Source organism: Marmota marmota, unplaced genomic scaffold (assembly GCF_001458135.2).
Source record: "Marmota marmota marmota unplaced genomic scaffold, marMar, whole genome shotgun sequence".
Lineage (NCBI taxonomy): Eukaryota > Metazoa > Chordata > Mammalia > Rodentia > Sciuridae > Marmota > Marmota marmota.
The window spans coordinates 82,482,051-82,501,538 of NW_026000026.1; the positions used below are offsets into that span (position 1 = coordinate 82,482,051).

A 19,488-nucleotide genomic window follows, 5' to 3' on the forward strand; every position below is an offset into this window, starting at 1 on the left:
GAACAAGAAATATTTTTAAGATAAAATAATGAGTTCTCAGACTATATCACAATATGTGACATTCTAGTATGATATGTCCACATGCACTTTATTCCTTAATAGTACAGCTGAAAGAAAAAACAATTACTTTAGATAAAACTGACAGCCTACTTTTTTTATTATTGCCCTGAAGCACAGTGAAAGATAATAATTTTGTTTCTACTGAAAATGAAAACTTTATTCTTACACAGTTTTTCCTGTAAACATGCTAAGGGCTAGAAGGACTATAATTTGGGTTTCTTGCCACACCTCACAGCTCTCTTGAAAAGAAAAAGAGATTCTTTATCTCCAACAGGTAAACCTTTCTAGTGAACAGAATGCTAAAACTGATGGCAGCAGTCCCCCATCAGAGTCTTTACTGTCTGACCTATGTCACATATCTCTTTTCTTTCTAATTTCCTCCTATCATAGGCACTTGAACTTGTCTATTCCAATCTGACACAGTTTTAAAACAAAAATCAAATGCCAATCTTTGAAGCAGAATGGCATGCTACATTTTGAGAAAAATATAGTCTTTGGAATCAATAAAGCAGAGTTTAAAAAGGGAACCTAACAATTCTCTAGCTGTGTGGCCTTGGACAAGTTACTAAACTTCTATGCGCTTGTTCCTCATTTGTAGCACAGGGCAAAAGAAATTGCATCTCATTTTCTGTGCCCACAGCTCAGAAAAACACCCAGCACTGAACAAACAGAACAGGGCTTATTATGTAACTAGTGGTCAATATTAAGGCTATATATCATAACTATTATATAAGATGATATGTTGTAAATATTATGACATTTTATAAAATAGTTTTGACAGTTATATAACTATTATATATAATAGTTTGGGGCTATTCATCAATATATGTCAACATGACATTTATTGCCCTCATAATTTATTTTATTTTTTTGTTGTTGAAAAATATTGTTTTATTTTTTAGAGATCAGATATGATTTAGAACTTCTTTTTTATTGGTTGTTCAAAACATTACAAAGCTCTTGACATATCATATTTCATGCATTAGATTCAAGTTGGTTATGAACTCCCAATTTTACCCCAAATACAGATTGCAGAATCACATCGGTTACACATCCACATTTTTACATAATGCCCTATTAGTAACTGTTGTATTCTGCTACCTTTCCTATCCTCTGCTATCACCCCTCCCCTCCCCTCCCATCTTCTCTCTCTACCCCATCTACTGTAATTCATTTCTCTCCTCATTTATTTTCCCATTCCCCTCACAACCTCTTATATGTAATTTTGTATAACAATGAGGGTCTCCCTCCATTACCATGCAATTTCCCTTTTCTCTCCCTTTGTCTCCCACCTCATGTCTCTGTTTAATGTTAATCTTTTCTTCCTGCTCTTCCTCCCTGCTCTGTTCTTAGTTGCTCTCATTATATCAAAGAAGACATTTGGTATTTGTTTTTTAGGGATTGGCTAGCTTCACTAAGCATAATCTGCTCTAGTGCCATCCATTTCCCTGCAAATTCCATGGTTTTGTCATTTTTTTAGTGCTGCGTAATGTTCCATGGTGTATAAATGCCACATTTTTTTTTTTTATCCATTCATCTATTGAAGGGCATCTGGGTTGGTTCCACAGTCTAGCAATTGTGAATTGTGCTGCTATGAACATCGATGTGGCAGTATCCCTGTAGTACGCTCTTTTAAGGTCTTCAGGGAATAGTCCAAGAAGGGCAATAGCTGGGTCAAATGGTGGTTCCATTCCCAGCTTTCCCAGAAATCTCCATACTGCTTTCCAAATTGGCCACACCAGTTTGCAGTCCCACCAGCAATGTACAAGAGTACCCTTTTCGCCACATCCTCGCCAGCGCTTGTTGTTGTTTGACTTCATAATGGCTGCCAATCTTACTGGAGTGAGATGGTATCTTAGGGTGGTTTTGATTTGCATTTCTCTGACTGCTAGAGATGGTGAGCATTTTTTCATGTACTTGTTGATTGATTGATTGTCCTCCGACACCCATAGCACAAGAGTTAATAACAAGAATCAACAAATGGGACTTACTTAAACTGAAAAGTTTTTTCTCAGTAAGAGAAACAATAAGAGAGGTAAGTAGGGAGCCTACATCATGGGAACAAATTTTTACTCCTCACACTTCAGATACAGCCCTAATATCCAGAGTATACAAAGAACTCAAAAAATTAGACAATAAGATAACAAATAACCCAGTCAACAAATGGGCCAAGGACCTGAACAGACACTTCTCAGAGGAGGACATACAATCAATCAGCCATCATAATTTATATCCTTAGAAATGTTCATAAGGTTAGGTTATTGTTTATCATAAGCATAATTCTCCAGCATAGGAAATTCTATAATGAAGGAAAGCAGAAATTTATAGAATCACATCAAACTAGAGATCAGCATTTTTCAGGTTGTCTACACTGCTTTTTATACCATAATAAGTCTTTTTTCCAGCTTCCAAACCATCTACAGGTTTTATAATACCTTAAGTGTTAAAGTAATTCACTCATCTAAATTTATTTCAGTAGTAAATATAACATTTAAAAATAACAAAGTTAATCAAACTGCTTTATACTATAATGCCAGCATTACCCACCAATTTTTAAAATAAAATCTATTAGATCCTGATATAGTTCAGATCTAGATGAATCTAGCCTTAATTATATCAACAGAAGAAAAATATGGTATACAGGAGGTTAAAAGAAAAAAGCATCTTTGTAATTACCTTATATTCTAAAATGTGTGACGATAAGTATATAAGATCATATGTCGCTATCATAATACTCGATTCTGCCTCTGAGTTGTGGAAGGTGGCAGTAAACTAGATATCACAGAAACTCATGTGAAAAACTGGAATTTAATGCTAGCATGGAGAAATGAATAAAGGGATTAACTATCTAATTTAAAAAAAAAAATCAATGTGATATTTTCAATCCCAAATCTTTCAGGGGGCAAAGAATATGATAAAAGCAGGTGTTCTTTAGAAAAACCAAAAGCACAAATGTCTTACATAATCAGAAATTGTTTCTAACATTACTTATAATATTATACCGAAAAACCCTGATAATTAGTGTTCTAAAAGAAAACTTGGAAAGTAACAAAACACTCCTTCTTTTAATTATTCCCAGACACATTTTACAATAGTCTCCAAATCCAGTCAAATCAATTTCAGTTATTATCAACTGTCTCAAGCAATTCTCCAAATGAAATACTCGATGAAATGGAACTTTGGTGTAATTCAAATAAGATTTAAGTTTTACAAGCCAGGGAGTGTTCAGTAGGCTGTATTTTGAAACTATGAACAAGAACCATAAACACAAAGCCTAGTTCATGGGACCATTTGTTAGAAGTGTCAAAACTTTTACAAGAAAAGTGCAATCAAAATTCATAACGTGTCATAAATACTGGGCAATGTGGCTGTATTTGATAGCCAAGGAATTATTTCCAAAATAGACTGAGGTAAAATAAAATCTGATAATAGTACTGAACACTATTAGCACTAAAAAATACAGAAAAATTAAGGAATAAAGAACAGAACATGCAAATGTAATTGAGATTAACTAAGAATTTAGGGAGGAAAAGACAGAATCTTAATATTTATTTAAATCAGGGTCTTATAGGGTCTAATAAAATTTCTACATGCATAGTTTGCTTTAAGTAATTTTGTTTTATAAGTATCACAATTATTTTAAAATTTTAACTATGTGTTTTAATTAAAACAAGGGCATTCCTTAGACTCCTAGTTTAAAAAAATACTTTGTGGTATATTGCTAAATGTTTTGCAAATGAAACAACATGTCAATTTTAGTGAATTTGAAATTACTTTTAAAATTGACTAGGTATTAAACAATCCATATGCAAAATTTACTGTATTGCATATATAACTATTATGGTAACATGCATATACATTAGCAAGAATAATCATCAAGTACATACTTGTTACTAATGAAAATAAAGACTTTACAAATGCTACTATAAAATATATTGACAGAAGAACAAATAATTATTAACAAAGGTCATTTGGTTATGGTGGTTCTTTCCAGCAACTTTCCAAAGTCAGAAGACATTCTTCTGAAGTTTGATTTACAACCATCTCACAAATCCTTAGGATTATTTAATAATAATAAAAAAGGAAATCAAGACAAGATAAAGGTCAAATATGAGAAAGGCAGAATTTTAAACAACCATAGAGAAATCACATAAATCTTTATATAAGCAATTATATGAGTAGGAAATGAAGTGTGTTGGATTTATAGACTGTGCAAATAATCTTAGGTCATCTTGATTTAAATCAGTTTACAGTAGATACACCTATAACATAATCATAAAGACCAAAAAAGAACTCTATGTTAATAAATCTAAAATTCCAATTTCACAAAAGAAGACACATCTGTATTTGTTTACTTCCTTACTGTGTATCTCCCTCCATGAGACTATAAATTCCACAAGAGAATTCACCTGTTCCACCTCCCAGCAAAGCATCTTTCTTGGAGGTACTCAGTAAATCTGGAATACACTTGTCAAAGAGTGATAAGCATGTGGGCAACCGAGTATTCTTTTTGAAATATATTTTAGTAGTTTATCAAAGGTAGGAAATGGCACATTGCACAATATCCTTAGAAAATGTGCAGTCCATTTCTTTTTCATTCTCCCAGAAGCGCATGTGCTTCTCTTAAAATAATAGTTCAATTATTATGAAATGTTAGGTATCATTAAAACAAAAGAATGGGAGTGGTATCTGGTGCTGATATAAGGAATAACTCCCAGAAATAATCTTAATTGATTATTCAGAACAAGGTTTATATGATATTACTCCTTGTGATAAAGAAAATTGCAGGTGGGGAGAAATATTGGATCTAAAAAGTTTTTGACATTCAAGAGAAACTAAAAAAAAAAAAAAAAAACTCTAGAGGCAGATGAAGGATGGAAACTTAAAGACTTTTCACTAATTTTTTTTTTTTTTTTTAGTTTTTGAACCATTTTATAATAGTATTGGTTCAAATCACTATGATTTAAATTTTAAATAATTTCGCAGCAAATTTAAGGAAATTTAATTTTAGAAAAATTAAACTTTGTCATACGGCTCTGACATGATTTATTTTATTTATTTAGCTAGTTAGTTATTTTGAGATGAGGTCTCACTTTATTGCCTTGAACTCCAAACTCAAATGATACACCAGCCTCAGCCTTCCAAAAAGCTGAACTATAAACCTACACCACTGTATTCAGCTGTGATATGATTTTTTTGTTTTTTTAAGAAGTAATTGTTTCACCTATGAGTGAAGTTTTCTTAAATGCATTTCACATAATGTGATAATACTGACCATGAATTAGTTTTCTTTCCTTCCAAGCTTTGAGGGCCTCATTTTTCTACTAAAAAGTTCTTTTTTCTTTTCTTTCCTTTAGTTGTAAATGGACACAATAGCTTTATTTATTTTTATGTGGTGCTGAGAATCAAGCCCAGCGCCTCACAGGTGCTAGGCAAGTGCTCTACCCCTGAGCCACACCCTCAGCCCCTAAAATGTTATTACCAAGGGCTGCAAAGAATACAGGACATCTGCTCATATCTCCCATCCTCTTTCCACTCTGATCTCACATTTTCTACTTTTTCAGTTCCTTACTCAGCTTGTTTCCCTTACCTTCTGGCTAGTTCTTGATCTTACAAGTGCATTTCTCTTGGTTCCCGTCTGCTTTCTGTTCCTTGGCTTGAAAGCTTCTCCCTTAGCCATCTGCATGACTCAAGCATCATGTCCGCAAGGCCTACCTGACCACCCTATTTACAGCTGCTCATCCACCGCTCTACATCCCTTAGCCCTCCCATGCTTACTTATTATCTTTTCCCCTCTAGAAAATAAGGCAATAACTTTTGTGTATGTTTTGAATGCTAAAACTCCAGCACCTGGAAAAATGCCTGAAGTATTAGATGCTCAATAAGTAATCAGTGAATAAATGAATGATGAAAGAAACTCAATGTACCCAAAGCAGAAATTCTCCTTATCATCTGCCAATACTTCAAACATACCAATAACCCAAACTTACTCTTCCCATATCTCTAGAAACATTATTATAATCCAAGCCTAAAACCCAGGTTTCACCATAATTTTTTTTCCCAGTCCACTCTTATAAGCTATCACTAGTTCTATCAATTCCCTCTCTTCACAAACTCTTAAGGGCATCCCCTCACTTCCATCCATTCTTTGACCCTTTCATCAACACTCATCTCTCACTTGGGATTTAGGGCAAAAGCTACTGTCATGTGTCTCTATACCAAATCATAAGGGCCTCCAAAGTATCCTTCCATGTTTCAATCATTAGAGGCAAGCTGATCGAGGGTTTTCTACTTAGAACTCTTCAAAGCTCCCAGTATCTGCAGAACTGATTTTTCATCCCAACTGCCAATTGGAAACACCCAGGAAGATTTTTAAGGATCCTATGCATGGGCTCCCCTCTAGACTAATTACAGCATCCCAGGTCATTGTAAGAATTGCTGATCTACAGCATACAATCTAAATCTTGGAGCATAATATACAAATCCTTTCATAATTGAGTTCTACCCATAGTTTTTAATCCTCATTTCTACTGCCTCTACATTTGCTTGAACCAAATACGCTACCATGCTGTCCTTCCACCTCTGCCTGCCCATGTATCCTGGAGCATCCAGTAACACCCCTATGCGTTACTTCAGGTGTGAAGGAAGCACTTCATTTTTCAGTTCTCCATCTTTGCTTCCCCTTGTGTGTTCTATCTATGCTTTTCTCCATTGTAACAGTTAGCTACATCAGTGGACATGGAAATATTAGTGGACAATCACTGATGAAATCAAAGTTACCCATTTACATTTTTAATCTAAAAACTTATCATTTCTGCAATCAAACAGATCACTCCGATACCCTCTTCTTTTGGAGCTCCAACTCAATCAGTCAACAGTGGAGCAATCAAATCAATAAAAATATTCCACCTGTTTGCAAAGCACTATTATTACATATCATTCAGATGGCATCAAAAACAGCTACAATATTTTAAGCCTTGAATATGTAAAAAAGAATACTTTTCCAAAAATAATTTAAAATTCACAATGAATTTTTTTTTAGAAGAGCAATCTTTGAAACATAAAAGTTAGACCAAGAGAAAGGAGACAGTTGTGAGTGATGCATTATATTAATAATCTTAAAGTCCAGTGACTAGTGGTTTGGAGCCAATGAGTACAGACAACGACAGAAATGCAGAAATGTTGATCACTCCCCTATGGCTCCCCACAAAATATACTTTTAAGAAGTAAATTAAAATAGACTGAATATTTAAATATGAAAACTAATTTTTAAATGCATACGGGGTCTAAACCCTAGAGTCTCATTAGAGTCACTAGGAAGTTTTAAACACTACCCATGCTGCAGGCATCACCTGTAAGAGATTCTGATATAATGGGTTAGAGAATGGGTTCAACATCAGAATTTTTTCCCAGTTCCCCAGGGGATCCCATTATGCAGTCAGGGCAAAGAATCATTAAGTCACCACATTCCCTACTGTAGCAAAGTCCATCTTGCTAAAAGAAATCACAATGAAACCCTTTCCAAACAACATAATCTCATTCCCCTGGGGGGAGAAATAAGGTAAGCATTGTGATCTGGAAAATATGAATAATATTTAACACTTACACATGGTTTACTATGTATCAAGCAGGATTCTAAGGGCTTCTAATCTATTGACCTTTTTATTCCTCGAAATGGCTCTGTAATGTTGCCACTATTTTATGTCATTCTGCTTCTGCAAAAGTCTCTAGCAGTTGTAGAATCCTACCACTACTAGACGTTACTCAGAATGTTGCTAAACATGCTGGCACTAAATCTGCTCAACAGCTCTATAAAGAGAGCACTATTCAATAGATGAGAACTCTAAGGCAAAGGGAGGTAATAACATGTCTAAGGACATGCAGCTTGTGAAGGGCTATATCCAAATCTATAACCAGATAGTCTAGCTAAAGTTTTGTATAATTTGTAGTAAGCAACAGTAACAAAATATATAAATATACAACAAAAATAAATGTCTTTATTTTTCTCCTCTTCAAGGAATAGCAAGAAAAAGAGAAGAGGCTAACTTAAGAAAATTGAAATAAATAATTGAATCCTAGTTCTGAGATTTGTACCACTACTGGACCCAACAGAGATTTCATGATATAGAATGCAAAAAGAAAGAAAGAAGGAGAGAATAAATGAGTGGATGGATGGATGGATTGATTTAGAAAGATATCTGAGATGGACCCAACCATCTATCAGACCTGAAAAAAAGAGTCTTACCCCTCCTCTCTGTGCACTCCACAAGAACAAGGAGGGCATATATGTCATTTATTGCATACATAAATATAATTGAATTCAGTTGGTTATTTCCAATGTGATACAATTGAATTCTAAGGCAGAACATTTTACATTTATTTTCTCACTACATTTTCTTGTGTTTTATGAGTGATACTCATTGTATACATTAAAAATATCAAATTTGTTTCTGTATTTTAGGATATTAGATTACTAAAATATACCATTTTAATTAAAATGTTGGTCTTTTTATATTTTAATCTGTGAACACATTTCCTCAAAATTAAATTACTATTTATGAGAACAGACTTTTCTAATAACTGGTTCAGTATCTATGAAACCACATTTGGACCTCAAGGGAAGCTATTTGAATCTCTCCTAGACCTCTTTTTGCTCCTCTGCAGGATGGCCATCCTCTTCTTTTTCTCTGTAGGATTCCTCCAGCTGGTATTTCTGTCTTCCTCTTGATTAGCAAAGCAAAACCAAATGTCTCTCCTTAACCAACAACATAGCAGTTGCACTTTAGGTTCTTACCAGAAAACATACTTATTTCCAACTGCCTGTTGGACAGCCTGAAATAAAATATTTGAGTGAGACACAATAGCCATGGAAGATTCTCTGAAGAGAATCCTAACTTTTAAAATAAAAATCAAGAAACGTACCAAACAATGGTATACTTGACAAAAATCATGTTATCTACGAGTTGAATTGCTTGTACAGAATTGTCCTTATGTGCTATAGTCTGGCTTGAGGGAAGTTGCAGAATCATCCAAGTGAACCAGACTACTGAACTTATTATTCATGTGGTGCTGAGGATGGTGGTCAACTATACCCCTCAAGGATCTTTCTCTCCCATGGAGGAGATTTTACTAGGTCTCAGCATGAGCATACGTTACAACTCTCTTTAATGTTAAGAAAGCAGGCGTTCAACATATTTTCCTTTATAGATGAATCATATTTTCTGCATTTTCTTTTTTCTCTGTTTTTTCCCATTATAATTTTATTTATTACATTTTATTAACACACATTTAAATTCTTTCTTTGGGTATACAAGAATTCTATGAAATAGCTTTATAATAAAAAAAATGAATGAAACTGAAAGGCATAAATGAAAAGATCAGATACTATCGATTAATGAAGACACAGCTTTAAAAATTATATAAGTAAATAAAATTTTTGGAATTTCAAAAAATTAAGAAATGTGTTTTATTCATCTGTTACTTCTAAAATAGTAAGTACAAAGTTGTATGTGTATGTGAGTGTGTGTGTGTGTGTGTGTATATCTGTCTTTGATTTAGTTAACGTAGAAACTTGCAATATACTAACTATCCAATATTTTCAAAAGCAGAGTAATTTTAAATGTACATCATGACTCAAATTGGTTTCTATGTGGTTAAATCCACAACTAGAGTGTTGTTTAAGGGTTACAACTATAAATAAGAATACTACATTTGTAAGGAACTGCAACCCCTCAATTTTTCAGTTTATTTTGGTTTCCTCTTATTATTCAGTAATATCAAATAACTCATAAGACTGACTTGTTTCTAATGTTAATAGTTTGAAATTAAATGTCTTATTAAAAGTTACACATCTGTGCAAAAGGCACATGCTAATATCAAAATAAAATGGAATATAGTTAAATAATAGAATATATCTCTTTATACTTTGAACACTAAGTCACTAAGTAGAAAGGAGCTTGAAATAGCTGTTTCTCAAAAATATAGCCTTCTGGATGCCAAGACAATGAAAAGGAACCAGGAAAACTGACTTGGAAAATTTTCAGGAAATCAGAATACTTGTGATCAATAAGAGAGGAAAAGCATTCCATCTTTTTCAAAGTAATATGAGTATTTATGTTACAATGGAGTTTATTTCAAATTGCCTGAAGGCAACTTTCTATTTTAATTTTTTCCACAACTGTTGGAAATCATCTTCTTGGAAAGCATAAGTTGTCACAGTTCAGGTGATCAGGCATCAGTCAGCAATGAAAACAAACCACCTAAACATATTTTAGTATATGAAACATACAAAGTATATGAAAATTGTTCTGGGTTTTCCCATGAACTCTGAATGCAATTTTATTTTGTGTGATGAAGAAAACAGTGTGGCAGCACAGAAATTTCATAAAATCAATGCAGAATGATTTCATCTGACAAGTGGGACGGGGGTGGAAAGAGTAGGTGTGAGAAGCTTACTTACCGCTTTTAGTAAAGTTAAAATTCAAATTGTGACTGAATCAGACCAAGAAAAGATTTTTTGAAAGACATAATTTTAGATCAAAATTCAAGTCTTACACTTTATCACATATATTAATACACATTGGAAGCATAAACCATGTTCATAATAGAGCAAAACCAACATTAGAAAAGAAAGAGTTCTAAAGAATGGGAAGATGCTAAGAAAGAAGAGTAGCAGTCCCACGAAAACGAACAGAAATCTTAGCTTTAATGGGTATGTCATGAAGATCTTATATATATAGTCGAATTTCTTATGATGTGGCTCTCTGTTTCTACTTAAAAGCCCAGAAAAGTACTGCCAGAACATATCCTTTTGTGAAACAAGAGAATTTACTAGGACGTTTTTAGCCTTTAGTGGACAAAGACTGAACATGGAACATTCTGGTGTGAAGTTAACTCTATTTTGTGGGTTTTTTTCCCCCCCTTTTGTTACTGGTGATTGAACCCAGAGTTACTTTAGTACTGAGCTACATCCTCAGTCCTTTTTACTTTTTATTTTGAAACAGGGCCTAGCTAAATTGATGAGGCTGGCCTCAAACTTGGAACCCTCCTGCATTAGTCTCCCAAGTGGCTGGGATTACATGCTTTGCCACAGGGCCCAGCTGAAGGTAACTCTTTAAGGAGCAGAACAAAAACTGGTTAGTCATAGGAAGCATTTTGTAAAGGCATAGAGAAACATTTTTCCAACCCTGAAGTCTGAATTTCTTGAAAGAACATTTAGTTGAAAGGAAGGAAAGAAAGAAGGAAGAAAGGAAAGAAAGGAAGATAGACTGATTCTTTTGTTTCATTCTATAGGAAACCTTAGAATGAAAAAAATAAACTAGTCCTAAAACAATTCCTTGATAAGTGAGATACCGTTTCACAGGGAGAAGAACAATAATCCGAATTAAAATTATTTTAACACTTGAATATATGTGCTCTTGCCAAAAAAAAAAAAAAAAACTTCCAATTCTGCCAATATAAAAACTGAACACAGATGTATAAACAATTTTTAATAGTAACGATTTTATTATTTATTAAAATCATATTTATAATAAAGCCTAAGTATATCATGTGATATAAAATTCTGTGGATAATTTGAAAAATATTAATGCTCTGTAAATTATAATATTTAAACTATTCATTTCATTCTCATTGGAAAATTACTTTATTTCACAGAGAACATTTTCATTTAATTTGCAACATAAGGATGATCTAGTTCAAACAATCAAAACTTTTATGTCTGACTGGGCCAGGAAGTTAAAACAAAATTACAAGGATCACCCGATGTAAAATAGGACATGAAGGGAACTGAAGATTGTCTGCCTCTGCTCAGGATATCAAAATAAATAAATAAATAAACAAAAACAAAAACAAAAAAACTCAAAACACTTCATGTGCCAAACAATGTTTAAGAGCCATATGCGGCCTCCCAGGCTGCCAGATTGCAACTCTAGAGAAACAGTAGCCAAGGTAGATCTCAACCAAAACTGTGATCCTAGCCAAGAGGAGGTGCCAATAAATTCCAACACTCAGAGAGAATAGAATAGAATGATTTTTTTTTTCATAACCATGTTTCAATTAGTACTCTCCACATGTAAATAGGAGGCCTATATGACCTATGGAGTCTGTTGATTATTAATCTCATTGAACATGTAGCCTTGAAACCAGGTAGAGAAGGGAAAATCTCAATTAAAAGACTTTTTTCGAGTGATCACAGGCACACAGAGAACCAGTCTTTCTGAGTCTTCCTAACAGCCAAACACTCTCTATTCAGAAGAGAACAGGTCTAACTGTGATCTGAGTGCAACATCAGGGGGGAAAAAATGAAAAGGCAGGTGGAGAAGACAGAGAAAGAAATACAGCAAGAGGTCAATAGGCAAGATGTTTCCCCAGACCACCAGGACCTTATTGTGATGAAGAACTGAAGTTCAACATCATTGCTTCAAAGCCCAGAGCTATATCAAGAAAAGGTTCCGGCTGCCTAAGAGACAAGCTCCTGGGCATTCATGTGGGTTGAATGTAGAATGGGATACAACTGACTTCATTTCCTACTGAAGATGGAAGAGGAACTCAGAAAAGGGGGCCATTGTTCTGGCAGTGAATCTAGGAATCTGTATGGTAATTCTTTTTTCTTTATGTAGAGTCAGACCTGTATGAAATTCCTTAAATATGTGTATTACATAATGATTTGTTAAATTGTATTTTCCACACAATCTCTTTAAGGCCAGTTATTTAATTTAATGTGGACAGATTCAAACAAACATTTGTAATGTATTTTTAAAAACAGACATCCATGTTTCATAGTAAGTTTTACTGTGCTGGACTCTTTATATTTCTAAAATTCTGTAATGTTTCCACTTCTTGTTCTTTCCCCCCAAAACAACTTACATTTGGAATCTCTCACTGAAAAGTTTATTTTTATTTTGACCCTTTTGATTCAGATGAATTACCATTACCTATAATTATTAAGTCAGCAAAATCTATGAATCCTTGTTTTACAATATAGTACATGATCTTTATAGCACTGAGACAAGAATAAATCATATCTATTGACAATTGACTATGTACTAAACACTGAATTAAGAGCTTTATATGGATTATTTCATCATTTTACTTAATCTTCCCTGAAATTCATGAGGCAAAAACTGTCACAATCTTACCTTCAGTTGAATTAAACAATGCTTAAAGAAGTTATTTGCCAAAGACAATTCGGCTAGCAAGTAGTAGAAAGGTGGCTCAAACCCAGTTCAAGTACATCCATCCCTTCCCTGGTCTGCCATCCCCTCTATTCCTCACAGTACATTATTCATGCTGTATACATTACAGAAATGGTATATACATTTACTTAGCATAAAGAAGAATAGTAAAAGATTCCTAGGTTTTATAAAAATATAATATATTCAAGGAAAACTAGAAAGTCTATGTATTTTACATATTTTTGTTAGTTGTAGTTGGACATAATACCTTTATTTTTCTTAATTACTTTTATGTGGTGCTGAAGATAAAACCCAGCATCTTGCACATGCTAGGCGAGCGCTCTACCACTGAGCCACAACCCCAGCCCCAGAAAAATCTATGTATTTTAATAATGCATACAGTTTTCTTCCTATAAGATTAGCAGGTCTGTTCACCATTTTTAAAAGATAACATTCCATCATGAATGTTTCACCTATTAAAACTTGAAAACCACAGACATGCTTTCGTTATGGCCCTCTCAACTCTGAAAGAACATTTATCAGGAGGAGACGCCAAACAAAATCCTGAAATCTGTGAAACATAGAGGAAGGAATTTTTTAAATTTAAGAAAAGTCTGTCACACATGTTCCTTTTTAGAGAAATATGAAAACTCAAGTGATGGTCAACATCATAGCTTTTTTTAAATATCATCAGATGTGAAATTTCTCACTTAGTAAAGAGGCCAACCCAAAGTATAGAACAATCTTTCTATATAATGTGAACAGTAATATATAGATACCATTTCAAGAAACCCAAAATCCAAATTAGAAAGTGATATGGAATCTATATATATTCTACCTTAGTTTAGCTGTACCCCATCTGTCCTCCTCAGGTGTTTCATGAAACATAAAACACACCCCTAATATTAAAATTCTTAAGTGTAATTTATTTGTATATTTAAGTTTACTAATTTTATTAACAGATATACCTCTGGGTAATGAAATTTGCCACTATCCCTTTAAATAAGATTGTGAAACTTTGTGTTAGGATTAAAACAATGTCTCCTTTTAAATTAATATTACTTAAATAGTTCTTTGAAGACCAAATTCCAAAACAGAGTAACAGTTATATAAAAGCTTAGTAATATATCAAGTCAGCATTCTCTTCCCATGCTCCTCTAGGAGATACTGTCTAATGCCAGGCAAAATGTCGAAATGATTTGTTTTTTACAAATTCTATAGCCAGTGATGGACAAGTGTCTTCAAATATATTGTGAAAAGTTACTCAAAATATTGTGTTCACCAAGTTACAACCTCTAAGACTTAGTTAATAATAGCATCTAAGATTCCAATTATTCTAAAGGAGAGGTGTCTGCCTATAATATTGCTTTCTTTTAACTAGAACAAATGTCCATATTATAAAACACTAAATTAATTCTTGAGCTTATAGATCACTTGAGCCTATTTTAATCTCTTGGATCATGACCATGTAGACCACCAGGTAAATACTGGACTTTCATAGCAGAATCATTGAAAACTTGGAAGAAGGGACATTTAGACATGTTTGTTAAAAACGTTATATGTAACATTAAGACAATGACTTATCAAATAAAACAGAGTAGTCTCTCCTCTTTATTGCTAATTACAGATAAAAGAAATTTTTTAATCATCTATTCAGAGAAATGTCTGCAAAAAAAAAATACCTTCATGTAAACAAAATCAGCGGTTTCTGCATTAACTGTTTTGTCTCTTAAAAGGCTTTATATTATAGAAAAATCTTTTTTATTAAACTTATTCTAAAGATTACTTATCTTTAAATTATAATGTTTTATGTCAATTTTTTTCAGAGGGTAGCTGCAGGCCAGTTTTAAGAAAGAAAAATCACTATTTTATTGTCAAAAGAAATCATCTTAATTTGCATAATATATATACTAAGTAAAAAGTTGTCAATAATTTTCACTTTCTATAGTAGGTATACAAAATACTTCTTTGAAGTATAAGTACCATAAAGCATATTTACGAAGAGCAAAATTAACTAAAGTGACATCACAATTATGAAAGAAAAATAAATGGATCTGTATAACTGATGTATTATGACTTCACAGAGAACACATTTTCATGAATTTTTTTCTATAATAAGTAACAAGAAAATTTTGAAAAGATAAGCAAATAAGTTCAAATATGATTTACAAAGGTGTGCATTGGGTAGCTACAATAATATTAAACTCCAAGCACCTAAAAATCAAACTATCCTAAAACTGCAATACACTACTTAAATGTTAAATCAATGTTTATTAAGATTGTATTTTAGGAGGTCTATTTTAAATAAAATTTTACTTCATTTCAAAACCAACTTCCTAAGGAAAAAATAATCCCATAATATTTCATAAAACTAATTACTGCAATAACCAAAGTAGCTCATAAAACTAATTACTGCAACAACCAGAGTATTTCATAAAACCAATTACTGCAATAACACAGCTCAGATTATTTAAATAATGGTTGCTGCTCAGAACTTGGCACAAGGGCAGACATAAACAGTCTAGTGAACTAGTCAAAATACTAAGAAGTTACATAACACCTTCAGAACTTTTTCCCCCAGATAAGTCATGCCTTTAAGATGCCCAACAAATGATCAAATAGAGGAGTTAAAATGTTGTGAACAAACCTATCATAAATGATACATTATTAGTTCTTCTTGTGCTTTTAAAAATCTTAAATGTCCACTTTCTACTTGAAAATCTCCAAAGAAACTTCCGATTCTCACCATGTGAAAACAAAGAGATGTCATCACATATTAACAAAAAGAGAAAAAAGAAAAAAAGTGGCTGTGGTACAGTACCAAATGATAAGCTAAAGAGAAAAAAAAAATAGTGTTCTTGTTAGAAGAACATAAACACCAATAAAGCAAATAAAGCTGGAAGATAGTATTTTCAGAGATGTGACCATGACTATATATCTAAGCTCCTGCTTAAAGTTAAGGATCATGCTAATAACAAAGGCACAGTCAACCCCTTGATCAAATAACAGAGTATCTCCCACAATCACCTATGTGCCCATAAAAGGTTGCTACTGTTACTTTGAAACAAAGAGAAACAGAGAGAATCACAGACTGAAATGGCATGCACCTATAACATATGAACATTTCATCAGAGTGAAAGACTTACCTCATAAGACCAGACACACTGAGTTCCACCAAAACGGCGAACACACCTTCCTACTTCCACGTCCTCGTGAGTTGTGTACATTTCTCTTAGGCATTCACCAATATGTGGCACCATCCTCCTGAGAACTTCCCGGCTGAAGATCATGCCAGGTCCTCCCATACAGAAGTTCTCCCCGGGCTCCAGCCCTAGCTTTCCAAGCTCTTCAATATTTCCGAGACCAGTCTGTCCCAGGTACAAAGGCTTGCTGCTATTTAGCGATCTAAGAAACTCCTCTAACTTATCACCTACAAGGAAAAAGAAAATAATCACTACTTTTTAAAATTTTCACAATCATTTATAATGTACAAAGTAAAGGACAGAGCTTTCAACATTGTTGTTAAATCCCTCGTAAACCTTGAACCTCCAATAACTCTACTTGTAACAACCAAAAGAGTTGAACAATATCATATTATTTAAAAATACTAATTCAGAGTTACTGATTAAAAATTAATAAAATTTTTATCAACTCATGGTCTAGGTGTCTGTAAAACTGCAACAAGTCAACAATCATCATTTTTTCAGTAAAAGATAAAATAATGAGAATAAAGATAGGGTTCCTGGCATTTCAGATAGGGGTAACAAAAATTTTCAGAAATGTAAAACATATTCAGTATTGATATTTAGTATTGTTTTGACAGACCTATACATGTCCAATGATTACTTTTTCCTGATAATGAATTTAGTTAGGTGCTGTGTTGTTAACCAAAATTCAATCATGTACAATCCATGTTGTTTTGGGGAGTGTTTGAATCTAATTTATCATGAAATTTAGTTTGGGAAGGCATTGTTTTAGAAAAAAAGCATTTGTTAAAACTTAAATAATGAATTGGTTTCACTCACAGTTGTTAAGTTCACCAGGGAAAACAACTTAAAAATAAAATTACACAGCTAAAACAGTTCAAAAACATTTGGTATTCCAGAAAGTGATACATCAGAATAAGTTGAGAGTCTCGGTCTTCACATTCCCAGTCAGCATCTTTACTATCAATTTTGATGATCTGGGCATCTGCAGTCATTATCTTGATCCCATGCCTGGATCTCAATGAGTTTCAGCTGACTATTATTGTGTTCTTAATTATCTCATTCTAAAAGAAATGGAAAGAATATGGCCTTTCAAAGTTCTGAAGGACAACCTTTCAAAGCATTAAAACAAATGATAGATGTAGGTGCTGCTAATACATTTTAGAATTTCTCTGCAAAGTGTGACACTTCTGCCAGGAAAGTATTGTGACTTTTTAAAATGAGACACAGAAGACAAGGGGATCATAAGATAGTGGAAGCATTTTTCTTTGAATCAATCCTAAATAGCATGTATGGGAAATGCAAGCAAATGGCAGCATTCTTTATTTTTCTGTCCAATTACCAACCAGCATTGTCCTATTCCAACCAAGCATTACAGCAATTTTCCTCCTCTCAACCCAAACTCAATCTCTATTTATTAACAATACATTGACTCCTGGTGCCAAAACAGGTCCCTTGGGTTATTTTTCCTTGCATTATGTTAAATGTACTATCTGGATCAGGAGAAAGCAATGAGGCTAAAAACAGAGAGGCATAAACTAAGGAAGGGCTGCCCCCCTTTGACCAAGAAGCTAGGAAATGTGGAAAACACAGAGAAACCTCCTTCGGTACAACAGTTAATTCCTTTGCGTCCCTCCCCATCTCCGCAACTGTCTGGACTGGAAAGACTGACTCCTGTACTCTAAGGAATTTAGATCTGCTGAGTTTAGGGATTCTCTGGCCAGAGCGGCCCATGCTCTGGGTAAAGGACCGCGCCTCCTTTAAAACGGACAAAGTTTTCTTGTGCTGTGGCTGCATGTGGTTCTGGGAAGGACTTCCAGCCTCCGCTTATTGCACAGCCACCAAGATGCACGGGAAAGGATCCAATACCAGGGCGCGCCAGTAAACCTGGAGCTCTGAGGGTTTGGAATTGAAACACGCTTTTCCCTTCTTCCCCACCTGACAATACGATAAAACCCCATGGAGTTTTATTGAGGTGTGACTGGGGTGGTGAAAGGCTAGGTGATGCACTGTGGTAACCGGAAGAAAAGGTGCGCTGGGGCGGTGGGGTTTGCTCAAAGACTCCCAGTGTGCCGCAAGTTGTGCGAAAGGGAGGCATATGTACTGGGTAGGGTCTGGGACAGTGAACCAGCTGAAACAAAAGAGCAGAGGAATAAAGAAGGAACATGGGGTCTCCAGCCTGACTCTAGCCAGCATCCTGCACTTTGCCTTCTGCCGAAGACACGCCCCTCTGGGCAGATTTGGTAAACTACCACCATTGGGGGCTTTCGTAGGAGGGCCGAATGGGAATGGTTTTTGGTTTAGCTTTAAAGTCCCTTTCCACGTCTCACCCACACAGTAAAGGGTAGGGACAAACGCCAGGTGGAAAGGACAGCAAGATTCTGAAAGGCAAATAAAGCTGGGCAGGTATGAGGAGGGTCCAGACTGCAGGAGAAGAGGAGGAGCGGGCTAGATAATGGTGGGCGGATGCGAGGGGTGGGGACGGGGCCGGGGGCTGAGGGAGCGCCAAGCACGTGCTGGAAGAGAAGCTTAAAGGGCTGGGCAGGGACTGGGGTTTGTTGCAGAAAAAGGAGTCAGGAGGTGGGCAGGTGGGACAGCCGGCGCTGGGAGGTCACCTTTGATGTAGACATCGTCGTCTGCGCGCATGAACCACTCATACTTGTCCAGGTAGTGGTCGTGCATGTACTTGATCATCATGAAGGATTTTTTCTGAGGAGGGTAGGAATCATCCACCCCCGGCAGCGCGATGACAGGCAGGGGTGGTGGGGGCTGGCCGAGCCCAGCGTTGGGTGGCTGCTGACTGGAAAAGAACTCCACGCGNCCCCCAGCCACCCCGCTCCCAACTGGCCCGAAGGAGGAGCCACAAGCGCCACGGTTGCCAGCCGCGGTATTTCCCAGTCACCCGCCCTAGCACGCCCCTGGTCTGCGCCAGGGTCCTGAGCCGGCCTCCTCTCCGGAAGGAAACGATGCCTGTCGGGCCGCCTCCGGCTTCCAGCGCTGACGCCCCCTCTCCCTCCTCCCTCGGCTCTTACTCTCCATCCCAGTTC

At 35.1% G+C, this 19,488-nt stretch overlaps 1 protein-coding gene across 1 annotated transcript in view; it reads right to left on the reverse strand.

Annotated features, from left to right (window-relative positions):
* Positions 1-19,265, reverse strand: part of Chsy3 (chondroitin sulfate synthase 3) — a 259,301-nt gene extending 240,036 nt beyond the window's left edge. Inside the window, exons 1-2 of the mRNA XM_048811812.1 lie at positions 19,057-19,265; positions 16,382-16,665 (exon numbers count right to left, since the gene is read on the reverse strand). Coding sequence (XP_048667769.1) covers positions 16,382-16,665; positions 19,057-19,138 — 366 coding nt within the window. The 5' untranslated portion in view covers positions 19,139-19,265. The remainder of the gene's footprint in view (positions 1-16,381; positions 16,666-19,056) is intronic.
* Positions 19,266-19,488: the final 223 nt, after the last annotated feature.